Below are 12,901 nucleotides of genomic sequence, written 5' to 3'. Positions count from 1 at the left end.
TTCTGCTACTGCTTCTTGTTATATCCTCCCTAAGCTCCCGTATCTCCCTTTGGTGTATGCCCTTTATCTCCCCTTTCATTTAATCATTTTCTGTATTGTTTCCCTCATATCCTATATGATTCCAAGCAGCATTCTGAAGATTTATTTATGTGGTAGCTCAATATTTGCTTCTTTAATGCATGTTTTTATGTTCAGGACATCTTCTGCCATTGCCTTTTGTTTCTCGTGTTTTTCCGTTGAGGTTGTTGGGGCTAATAGCTATTTGCATTGCGTTGTTTTAGAGGAGCCAGGTACCATTTTCCAGGGAGTTGAAGAGCACTGGCTCTGTATATGAGACTTGTAGGAATGCTTCTTGAACTGTCTATAGCTAATATTGCTAGGATATTAACCTACCACTTTATCCTCCTGTGGCTTCTCTCTCAGGGTGAGTGCCCCAGAAGGCTGGTGGGTTGTCTGCTCTGGTGTTGTGGAGATTGGGCAGAGGTTCCTGCATCAGCTTGGAACGTTTACAAATGTTGGCCAAGCTGCCTTAGACCCCCAGACACACAGGCAGGAATTCCATGGTAGGAAGTTAGGCAGCATATGCCCTGGTGGAGGTCAGCAGGGCTTTTCTCACTCTCTGGCTAACTGCACAGAGTCGAGCTCACCTAGTTGGATGTGGCGCAGGCGTAAATGCCCTAGTCTAAGAGGAGTTTTTTTGGAGGTCAGCAGTGGAGTCTGAGAGAACAGGAAAGAGAAAAAGGGAGGATCTTTTTTTTTAGTAAGCACACTGAGACTGTGGGGGGATAGAGAGAAGAGAGGGAGAAAAATGTTATAATGTAGCTGAACCCTGATTTCTGCCCCTGGGGCTGCCATAGTTTAGGCCCTGCCCCAAGGTGTCAGCAAGCTGTGGCTGTGTTGAGACAAAACCCCTGCACAGCAGCTGCCACTGTGGGGGATACAGAGAAGAGAGGGAAACAAAGTAACAATGTGGTTGAACTCTGATCCCTGCCGAAGGAGCTGCAAGGTCTTAGTCTCTGCCCCAAGGCAAGTGGTGGCAAACTGTGGCTGTGTTGAGATTAACCTCCTTATGATATCTATATGTCCTGGGTTCTGGCAGAGAGAATGGCAGGGCTAAGGTCAAACCCTAGCCTGACTCCACTGTGGTAAGCCAAAAGCCACCAGGCCCTCAAAACCTTGTGTGTCTGTACCTACTTATCTTTATGATGCTCCTCCTGCATTCCAGCAGTGTTGAATTTTGCTCTAAGCAACTCTCCTTGATTCACATCTTGGGTGAAAATCATAGGGAGAGAAATGAACCAGATCTTAGTACACTGTATCTATTTTTAGTCCTCGACCTCCTACTATTGGCCTTCTTATCTCTTAATATTTTAATCAAACAACAGGAGCACATGGTGTGTGTTTCTACGTGGATGCCTCTTGACTCAAGTCAACTGATATTGACAAATATACAGAAAATTCAATATGGAAACACTAAAAATACTTTTGAACAAATAGTGCTGGACCAATTGAATTAACTGAAAAAGGAAACATAGACATAGACCTTAAACATCCCTCTAAGCCAAGATAAACCAGAGATCTACATTTTATATGGAAAACTATAAAAGCCTTTAGAATCAAACATATGGGAACGTGTATATCACATTGTGTTTGTTGATGACTACTTGGATCATTAATATTGGAAGATAAAATTGATATGAAAATTCATTTTCTTACCTACAGACAGAAAAATTAAGAGTGCTAGTGACATCTCCCCGACTCATAAATAAATTATTTTTAACATTGATTTTCTAGGTACTAAAAAAAATTTCAACAATCAATTTTTGTTTTTTAAGGTATCATCAAGCCCATTCCAATTCATAGAGACCCTATTTATAGTTATCTAAATTTTGTGATGGGTATTGATGATAGGCATAAAACTTAATGAAACTGATGTCACTAAATAGTACACCTTAAAAATGTTAAATTGGTAAATGCTATATAATTTTACAAAGATAAAAACAAATAACCTGACTTATAAATGATGTATCTATAAATATTCAATGAGTTTGTGGGAACTATTTTGAGAAGAATAAAAATACCAGATGTTTTTGACCATCTCTGTCAATTTCTCATTCCCTTGTCTCCTTACATGAACACACATATATATATACACACACACATACATATACATGCATATATACATTTGTACTAGTAAGAACATCAGAATCTCTGCAATAGAAAATTCTGCTAGGCACACATTGCCCAAGAGCCTTTACTTGTGCTCCCTAAAGATCACTGGCTGTTACATGACTCAGTCTCAGAAACCTCAGGTCCCAAGAGTTGCAGCATTGCTATCATTCCCCGCTGAACTCTATAAATCTCATATCTCCTAGAATGCCAGTCTTACTGTGATGAAACAAAAGAAATCAGGATCGATATTCAAGGTTGGCAAAAATATTTTTACTCTGCATTCCAGACTTTCTTTAACAAAATTTTGAATTACACATATCGGAATGGTCATCATGGCTGAGAAATGACTATTTCAAATGATTTATGTAAAACTGGAGATAAGTTTCAGATCCCACACACATGATTTGTGATTACTTTTCCAAAACTTGAGATAGGAACAACCAAATGTGTTTCTTTTTCTATGTTGTTTTCTTCTGCTTTACAGGTTCACACTTCATTATTATATGTTCTCAAACTCAAACCAACACTGCTCTGATAAATGTAAGGCATCGATGTAAAAGTAACGGGGTGGCACAGATATGGCCCTTGATTCCTGTGGTGAGTCAGAAGACTAAGGAAAAAGAGTTTTTATTAGCAGACCTAAAGTAATCTCTCTGTTTCAGAGCAAATCAAGTATTTGTCTCATACTCAATACGATGTTAAGGTAATTTAATTGTTCTTGGTGTATAGTCACTTCCTAATCAACCATAAGATACAGTTTTCCTTGAGAGAGTTTTGTTTCTAGTCATTAATGTCTGTTTGGTCTGATTCCAAAATCAGTAACTCCACCTTCCTTCTCACGGGTTTCCCTGGCCTGGAAAAGCACTACCCTTTGATCTCCATCCCCTTCTCCTGTATCTATGTGATGGTACTTGCCGGGAACTTCTTGGTCCTTCATGTGATCCGGACTGAGCCAAGCTTGCATGAGCCCATGTTCTTCTTCCTGGCCATGCTGGCCCTCACTGACCTGTGTATGGGACTGTCCACAGTGCACACAGTGCTGGGGATCCTGTGGGGGCTCAGCCAAGAGATTGGATTGAATACCTGTATTGCTCAAACCTTCTTTATCCATGGGCTCTCAGGCATGGAATCTGGCGTCCTTCTCGCCATGGCCTTTGATCGCTTTACTGCAATTTGCAACCCTCTGAGATATACAACCATTCTCACAAATGCCAGAATCATCAAAATCGGTGTGGCCATTTTTGCCAGGAGTTTCCTTTCCATTACTGTTCCCATTGTCCGACTGAAGTTCTTCTATTACTGCCGTCCCCACATTCTCTCTCACTCATTCTGTCTGCACCAAGACTTGCTACGGCTGGCCTGCTCTGACATTCGGTTCAACAGTTTCTATGCCTTAGCGTTGGTAATCTGCGTAACTTTTCTAGATTCTGTACTTATCCTCATTTCCTATGCCTTGATCCTGAAATCAGTCTTAGCTATTGCCTCCCAGGAGGAGAGGCTCAAATCATTTCAGACCTGTGTCTCCCATCTCTGTGCAGTACTGGTTTTCTATATCCCAATAATTGGACTGACCATGGTTCACCGCTTTGGGAAGCACCTCTCTCCTGTGGTCCATGTTCTTATGGGTAACATCTATATTCTATTTCCTCCCTTGATTAACCCCATTATCTATAGTGTGAAGACTCAGCAAATCCGTAGCAAGATCAAGAGATGGTTCACTCTGAAAAACAACTGAGTACTAGGGAGTACAGCTAGTAATTGTAAGAGGAATGGCAAATGCATAAATGATCTGTAGCAATAATAATAGATTTTTATGTGATACTTTATATGTTGAAGGAAAATCTATACTTTCTTCCTAATTTAGTCCTCCACACACCAGTAATAAGAAGAGAAAGAATAAATGAGCTTGATTTCTTATTTTAGCACTATGAATAATGTTAACTAAGTATTCAATGTGGTGCCAGTTAACCCCTGTTTAGAACATAGCTAAATTTGTAGAATGAATGTTTTCTGAATTTTCATTTAGGGTATGGTTTGATTTCAGCTATTAACTATTTCATATTTATTATTTACAATATACACAATGTATGCATATTTTTATCATGTGTCAAAAATGAACATTTTAGCATAAAATTGAGAAAACATTTCTGAAACTCTACTTTGTTCAATGTAATACCTGATATTGCTGGATTAGAACATATAACATAACATCAAATATTTGTCACACTGTAACTCAGTCTCTTCACATTCAGTCTCCTAACCCCCAACATACACAGAATTGTACACTAACCTGAAGACAGATAAGTTTAATATTCAAGAAACCTGTCTTATTAATTTCAGTTTTGTGAAAGCATACCTGAATTTTAAAATGAACTTATTTAACCCCTTTATTTTACAGGAAAAGATGCTGGGCCAAAGAAATATTAAATTAAACATGGCTATTTAAGCTGAGGGTAGAATTATGGCTTGAAGAATCTTTGGGACATATATGCTCAGTCACATACTTTCTGTAAAATAAGGGAATTCAACTACATAACCAAATCTAAGTATAAATTTTTTTCATTCTTGCTTTTCAACACATATGTTTAATTTTATGGAAAAATAGTTCCAAGCTATATTATAAGCCTAGGGTTTTTGTTGTTGTTTTTTCCCCGGTATATTGTCACTTACACCTACCTACACACTCATCTTGTTGGTGGCCAGCAAGGTGATTACAGAGTCTAACTGCAGTTCAACTCCAAAGAAGGAAGAAATGTGGTCAAATATTTACATTCAAGGAATATAAAATTCTATCAATGATAATTAAGATTTTAAAGCATTTTTTATCACAATGTCAATTTTGGAAGTTAATGTTTAATTTCTTTCCTTTCATTTTCTCTTTAGGTAGATATATACCTGAAAACCAGCATTTTACTTTTAAATAAAAAAAACCACTCTGAATTCATATTTATTTCTGTTGTGTTTTACAAATATTACCATTCATCCATCATATCTCCACTGCTTAATCTGCCTTGCTTATCTTGCCCTGTTTCTCCCACCAGTCTTATTTCTCCCTGTAGCAAAATTCCTAAAGATCCAACTTGCAAATTATTATGAATTTACCTATCTCACTTACAGTAGAGGGATGTAAACTATATATTTCTACTCCTTGGTAGGCTTATTCAAGTTTATTTGGAAATTTGAAATAAGGGGGCAATATAGGTCTTTTACATTCAGTGATGCTATTCATTGTAATATAAATTATGCCCATCAGGTTTTTGCTCTATATGTATCTATAAGAGAAAGTTTTTCTATATATACACTTTCAGAACGTCTTATATTACATGGCATTCCTTCAATTTATATATTACACAGAAAAAAAACCCTTCCTGGAAGACATAGTAGAGTGAAATATGCCCAACCAGTAACTGTGAAAAGAGATTGAATTAAACCGATTTATGGATTATCAGAATCAAAATACATTTTCTTCATTGATTTATATCAACTCATTTATAACTAAATTGATCATTTATAATTTAAAATATCTATTTATTCATGCACAATGTGAAAATATGCACACATTTATGTATGTATGTGTGCTTATATGTAGATATTTGTATATACATAGGGAGTGGCAAAAGTGATTAAGCACTGGATTCTTAGCTATAAGGCTTGCAGTTCAATTCACTTAAAGGTACCTTAGAAAAAGGGTTTACCAAGAGATAACAATTCTTAAAACCCAATGGCCCAGTTCTATTCTGCATATGAATAGGAAAGTAGGAATCAAGTTAATGACAAATACTGTATATACACAAGTATAACCTACCAGACTATCAACTGATGCACCAAAGTTTACCACCAAAACTGTATTAAAAATATGCTGAAAAACAGCTTATACACGAGTATATATGGTAATAACCATATATGTTCATGTGTATATGTGAATATACACACACCTATATTTCTATGTTAATATATATGTATACACACAATCAACCAGAATTCTCTCTCTCTAGGTATATGTTGTATAAAAATACAATCACACTGACTCTCTCTCTCTCTTGTCAGTGTGATTTTACTTTTACTCTTTCATTTTAGACACAAGGAGGATACCTTATACTAGATAACTGTAAAGGTAAGACACAAGATGTTGTTACCATGGCTGTTGCAGTTCATATATAGCACGGGCGTATTCCAAAGATAACATGTTTCACCATGTCTCTGAGATATAGAGATTGTTACATTCAATTGCTCTGAATAATATACTTAATCTTAGACTTGTTACTCATGAAACTCAATGCTACTGAGTGATTTCAACTCATAGTGACCCTTTAGGACAAGTTAGAACTACCCCAGTGAGTTTCTGAGACTGACAATTTATAGGAACAGAGTCTCATCTTTCTCCCACAGAGTGGTTTCTAACTGCTGACCTTGTGCATCACAGCCCAATGCCTAACCAATGTGCCACCAGCGCTCCTGTTAGTTTTATTAGGATATCTTTAAAAAATTAAAGAACACTTTTTGTTTTAGATAAAAAATGATTATGAATTTCCATTGGCACTTCCTCAAATCATTGAAGGTTTGCAACATTTGTGAGAATCCTGCCCCATATAGAACAATAGGTTTTAGATGGATTTAGCATTTTAAAATGGTCCCTAGAGGCATAGTAGTGTTATGCATTGGTCTACTAACTACTAACTACAAGGTCAGCAGTTCAAACCAAGAAAGATAAGGCTTTGTGCTCCTACAAAGATTTACATCTTCTGAAACCAAAGTGGGAAATTCTGCTCAGCCTCTCAGGTTGTTGTGAGTCCTAAACCACTCATAGGCTGTGAGTTTGGAGGAGATTTTTATTCAGTTTTTATTTGATATTTTGAAGATGGGAAGACCGCAATGAGAAACTGTGGCTGAAGTGCAGAAATCGATGGAAGAATAACATAAAACTACAATTGATGCAATCGTTACTGAAGTTGAGGTCACATATCATTAGGCATTTTAAATTTTAAGCAAATACTTAGTTTCAATGAGTTTCAGTTCAATGGATGCCGAAAGTATTTCACAAAGATCAGCCAGCTCACATAACTGAACTTTCCAACTATGTCCTAAGTAAAATCAAAGCTAAGTAAGATCAAAACAAACAAAGATGATTTTATGGAAGGAAACATAACTAGGCATGGTTTGTGTATGGACCCTTCTAATCCAGAGAGCAAGCTCAAATCTAACAGTGGGTTCTGTGGACGGGCCTCTTGCTGGCAGGGGAATTTAAGGACAGTTCCAGGTAGATTTTTTATTAATACAATCATGGGAACATCTTAGGAAGAAGTGGGTTTTTTTTGTTTTGTTTTTTTGCGTTAAATTGAGAACTACATTAGCAAGTAAAAGGCCAGAAACAATACTCTGAGAATTCTTTTTATTCCATCTTGACAACGCTTCTGCTCATTCTTCTAGGGGACCAAGTTTAGACCTATAATAATTTCATTAGGCAGAATTAGCCCTTCCACACAACAGGCGCATTCTTGCCATCTTATATTTTTGTTCCCCATATTAAAGGTTTAAAAAGAACAAGATTTGAATCCATAAAGAATGTCAAAAATGTCATTTTTAAAATGGTATAAATTGAAGAGTATAGAATTCTTCAAGAAGGGCAGAACTAGAAACCCTTATTTCAGGAGAGTATACACCTAGATGGAGCAATCGCTCCATATTGCGATGTTTGTTTAATAAAGTTTTCTATGATTTTGTAGTAATATATTTTGACTTACTCTTTGTTTCCATGTCTATTGCATATTCAATTGAAAACCCCAGGTTATTTATGATAAATCACATAAAAGCAACAAATTTAACATAAAAGTTTAGAAATGCCCTATGTCAAAACTTGTCTAAAGTTGAATTAGTAGTCAATAAAAAAGTTTATATTATATGTACTTCTTTCTACCCTGGGCCAATTGGGTAAATTAGTAGAAATATTTACTTGGAAAACAATGATATCAGCTTTACACATGTTGTTTTTATAGCTGAGATATAACAATTGTGAGAAGTATCAGGTACACCAGAGGTATTCCTAGAAAATATATGATGCATTTTGTGGTTTTAAAATAAACTTCACTCACTGTTTCAGTACTAAATTTCTCAAGAACATTGAATTTGTAGGAAACATTATATATAACCCTAGGTAAATGCTTTTTTGAGTTACATTAGAAAACAATATAATATTTATTTTTTCTGTAAATACAGACATAATATTATGTAGTATTGTGATAACAAAAGGGTACAGTAAAGTTGACGATATTCTCACAAATGAAGAAATACACAGACATGGAAATAAAGATATTTATTTCATTGCATCTGTTAAAACTACAGAATTCAAAATCCTTCTAAATGAACATGAAACAACTTCTTGCAAAATTTTACCAAAGAATTAGTCTGTAAAACAGTCTTCAATTGATATGTTTAGTGAAGCATTTCAATGCTGACATAAGTAAAATATATAAAAGTAGAGGCACAATATTTATATCAAAGTTTTCCTCAGGAATGGTGATCTTCATGATGGAAACAGCAAATAAGATTATGGAAGTAAGAATATTTTAACCATATTGAGTTACTGTAAGTTATGAAGTCCTATGGGAAAAGTTATACAATTTTTTGACAATGATTTTGCACTAGACACTACTTCTGCTTCTTTATAAGGCTTATTTTACTTTTTCCACACTTCAGAGTAGAGAAAGCTGACTGTGTGCCCATAAACTATTTTCCCAAGGTCCAGGATACAAAGGAGGTAAAATAGTTTTGAGAACAGCTTTGTTTGACTCCATAAGCCATGCATCCTTCCACAGTGCCTGAGATGAAACACATTTACAAAGTTTTTCCATAATAAGTATATATTTGAAATTTCTATAAAATATTTTTGGCCAAAAAATATGTTTGGCAATAACTAGGCTACATGCCCTCAATTATGAGAGTCTTACAAATGAAGTTTAGTCAAGTTAAGGCAAATAATATTACTTTTCTTTAAATTAAAAAAAAATCTTTAGGAAGCATACGGCAAAGACCCCAGCTTGTAGAATATCTACCTAGATATTTTTTAGACCTCCAAATTTTTCCTTTGGTTATTGTTTGATGAGGTAGGAATAGCATCAAAAGTAAAGTTAGAAAAATATTGTTTGTATTACTGCTTGCATGTCAGTATAATTGACCAGGTATCAAATTTTTCCTCATTGAGAAGTCAATAACCTTTAGAATTCCTTAAAATTTCATCAATTAATTTACTATTAAGGTCATAGCTATACCCACCAATATTGATGGGAGAATCACATCACATAGAGTCCCTACATGAGCCATTTAATTCATAGAGAGAACAATTTTAATGAAATGTCCAACCTGATCTTTGGAACAGAATGCTTTTGTTACCTGATCTCTAATCAGCTTGGTCTTCACCAGATAGACAAAAAGGTTGAAGAAAGGTGAAACTAGTAGAGAAGGATTGACAAAGTAATATGTATGTGTGATCGGATATGAGATCTAGATCTGTGAGTAAAAAAAAAAGGAGAAGAAAGCTTGGAGATAGAATTGGAAGAAGACACTCATGTGGGCAATACATGTATTGAATGCCTTAAGACAAACCTTTTTGGGGGACAGGTAGCAACAGTGATAAATATCTGGATATAGGAAAGGGTGATTGAAATGAAGTCAAACCCATCAACAATGAAATCACCAAAAAGACCACAGAACTTATTGATAAAAATATCTTCAGTGGCAAGCTTCACAACAGTCATGTTTTCACAGTAAGTATCAGATATTATTTTGGTTCGGTATAGCTTCAGGTGACACTTTATGAGCAGAAGGCACGGGATTACGAGGATGGCAGGCCGCAATGTCATCCCAATTCCAATATGCGTCACTACTTGATGAGTGAATATGGTAGCATGTCTAAGGGGATGACAGATAGCCGCATAGCGATCCAGAACCATGGCCACCAAGACACCTGATTCAATGCCCTGAAATGTGTGGATGAGCCACATCTGAAGGAGACATGCATCAAAATAGATATCTGGCAAATGAAACAAACAAACAAAAAATCCAAGCATCTTGGGAACAAAGCTGGTGCTCAGTGCAATGTCTGTGGCACCTAGCCTGATCAAGAAGATGAACATGGGCTCATGGAGGGTGCATTCAGACTTGAAGATTACTAGTAGAGTATTTCCAATCAAAGCGATAGTATGAATAGCACGGAATGGAATCCCACTCCAACACTGCACAGGTTCTAGACCAGGTATTCCTACAAATGTCAGTATAGGCGGCACTGGGATTAGGCATGGCAATCCAGGGGTCTTCTTGAGGGAAAATGTGTAAAATATATGATACTCTCTAATGGTGTATATCCTATTCTGACTGATTCACAAAGTTAATTTGAGAACAGAATTAGCAGAATAAACGTCATTATTTCTTCCTTGTTTCAATGAATGAGATCTTAAATTACAGTGACTACTTAACGTTTCACTACTGTTTACTTTGGCAAGATTACCTACCTTGTGTAAAAGTAATATTGTATAAAACACTATTGTATTGTTGTGGAAAAATAGTATTGAAAATGATCTCTTTGATGATATCAATTTATCGGTGTGTTTAGTGGTGTTCTCTTACTCTCTCATTCCACCTTCTCTTTCTGTCTCTAACCTGTTCATGAAAATGAAGGAAAAAGATTCTTCGGAAATCAGACACAAGACATAGAACTTTAATTTTAACCTCCCGCAAGCCTTTATACCCACACTTCTATTAATTTCATCAGATCAAAAGTCAGCCCTTCACTGATATAAGTTAGTTAGTAGAACACCTCTTTCAAGGGGAGTGATTCCCATGAAAACCTCTTCTTCTCACCAAGAATGTTCACGTCACAGAGCTAGACCTCATCTTGATAAGTACTGAGATTTATATAATTCTGGTGTACTACTCAAGTAGGTCAGAATCCAGAGACACAGGCTTCAATGACTTGTCTTTATATTCAAGGTTCTCAGACACGTCTTTGTCTGCATAGATGGAGTGCCAGAACAGAGGTAAGATGTTACCGGTAGTTGTTAAAGTTAAATGGACTCAATTATACCCCTTACAGAAGAGGAGAGCTGTTCCCTTTTCACCCTGAACAATGAAAATGATAGCGCTCCATGATACCTTCGTAGAGCTTAGAGAGAGGTGAATGGTTTGGGAAGTCTGACTCTCCATTTGAAATCTGTTCCAGTGGAGAATCTTAATCCAGAAATCAACTCTTCTTATGGTAGAAGCAAAGAACTTATAAATCCCTGACTTCTGGTTAAAGTGACACAAAATATATGAAAGACTGAGCTTCCTCTAGGAAGTTGTTCAAAATCATATTTTTGTTGGGATAGCAATTTTTAGTACTTTCAAGCAGACCTATATATTAGCATAAAACTAAAGTTAATTAACAGGTTTCATGAAAGTATCAAGGAATACTTATTTTTAAATAATAAAACATCTAAATCAAGCTTATCTATAAGTCTTGTATGTGGTTTTGTCCTAACTATATCTAAAATATTCCCCACAAATCATCATCCACAACATTACACTATGATCTCTCACTCCCAAGGACCTTAATTCCTTTGAAACTTAATCTGAAAACTTTGGAGATGTTTCAACCAAATCCCTCTCCTTAAACAAAATTCCATGCTGTGAATTCTTGGCACCTCCTAAAGTAGTCTTGTAGGTTTTCCAGACCTACATGTCAACTCATTTTCACCTTCAGAATGTCCTCAATTAAATTGAGCTAAATCTTCCTGTCAAACAATACTTCCCCTTTCTGATCATGAGATAGAACTTCAGGAAGTTCTAAGAAGAACAGAATTGAAGATAGTTGATTTTTTCCTGAAATAGTTGGGGTCCTCTCCTGTTATTTTCAGATTTAAAAGCACAAAGATTGAAGGTGCTCGTGCTTCTTTCCTCCCTTTCTCCTGACAATGAAGTAACTGCCTTTCACCACACAACCTTCCCAGGCAGACTCTATGGTCCATAACATCTTTTCCTGAATTAACATGCCGAGAATTTCAAATAAAAATACATTAGAAAATAATCAGTACTCTTATATTTATGATTTTGAAATTTTCTATATCTAATCTCATGAGCTTTACGTGTGCTTTTACTTGAAAATTTATCATTTCACCTGGACCTGATTTGGGTCCCCATTTCAAAGTCTGCATTCACTCAGAATTGAGGAGCAGCACATGTGTGTCACTGATGGAAGGGAAGTGCATTCTCTTTGCTGGTTGGTTTTAGCCAAAATTTCCCCTATTGACCAAAATTTCATCAGCTCTGGAAAGTCATGAGAGACTTTACTCCCAGTTGCAGACATGTACGCTGTGTCCAGGGGATCAGTCACCTTTTCTCAAGAATATTCTGGTAATCAATTTTCATGAGACTTGATTCCTCTCATAGTTTGGCCAATAATTGAAGGATGTTTTCTCAGTCAAATAAGGAAGTAGTGTCTCTCAGGGCACGAGAGCTTAGAATCCATCTTGTTCTCACAAGCTTAACAGTAGACCACACAGCAAGGGGCACCAAGACATGCGCAGAACCGTGCTTCAGCTAATGCCAAAGCGAGTTGTATAGCATTATTTCAGGTTGTTTCAGCAAAGGGAAGTCATGTGTATAGTTCCCCCTTCTTATGTTACTCTTGGCCTTCCCTGAAAACTTCCCTAAATAACTTTTATTTTTTTTTATTTTTTTTTTATTTTAACAATTTATT

The 12,901-nt window shown here is 36.1% G+C and overlaps 1 protein-coding gene and 1 pseudogene across 1 annotated transcript; one reads left to right on the top strand and one right to left on the bottom strand.

Moving 5' to 3' along the window:
• The first annotated feature begins 2,962 nt into the window (after positions 1-2,962).
• On the top strand, positions 2,963-3,907 carry LOC142446818 (olfactory receptor 51V1-like). The gene has a single exon (XM_075548557.1). It carries the CDS (start codon positions 2,963-2,965, stop codon positions 3,905-3,907), a length of 945 nt encoding a protein of 314 aa, XP_075404672.1.
• Positions 3,908-9,489: 5,582 nt separating this feature from the next.
• Positions 9,490-12,508, bottom strand: LOC142445878 (olfactory receptor 52A4-like; annotated as a pseudogene).
• Between the last annotated feature and the right edge of the window lie 393 nt (positions 12,509-12,901).

The sequence above is a fragment of the Tenrec ecaudatus genome, chromosome 4 (assembly GCF_050624435.1).
Source record: "Tenrec ecaudatus isolate mTenEca1 chromosome 4, mTenEca1.hap1, whole genome shotgun sequence".
Classification (NCBI taxonomy): domain Eukaryota; kingdom Metazoa; phylum Chordata; class Mammalia; order Afrosoricida; family Tenrecidae; genus Tenrec; species Tenrec ecaudatus.
The sequence above is the reverse complement of the archived record's forward strand: the minus strand, read 5'-3'. Positions and strand labels throughout refer to the sequence as shown.

Bases quoted from the DNA above. Each gene is read 5' to 3' on its own strand.
- LOC142446818 (XM_075548557.1), top strand. From the start codon at position 2,963: ATGTCTGTTTGGTCTGATTCCAAAATCAGTAACTCCACCTTCCTTCTC.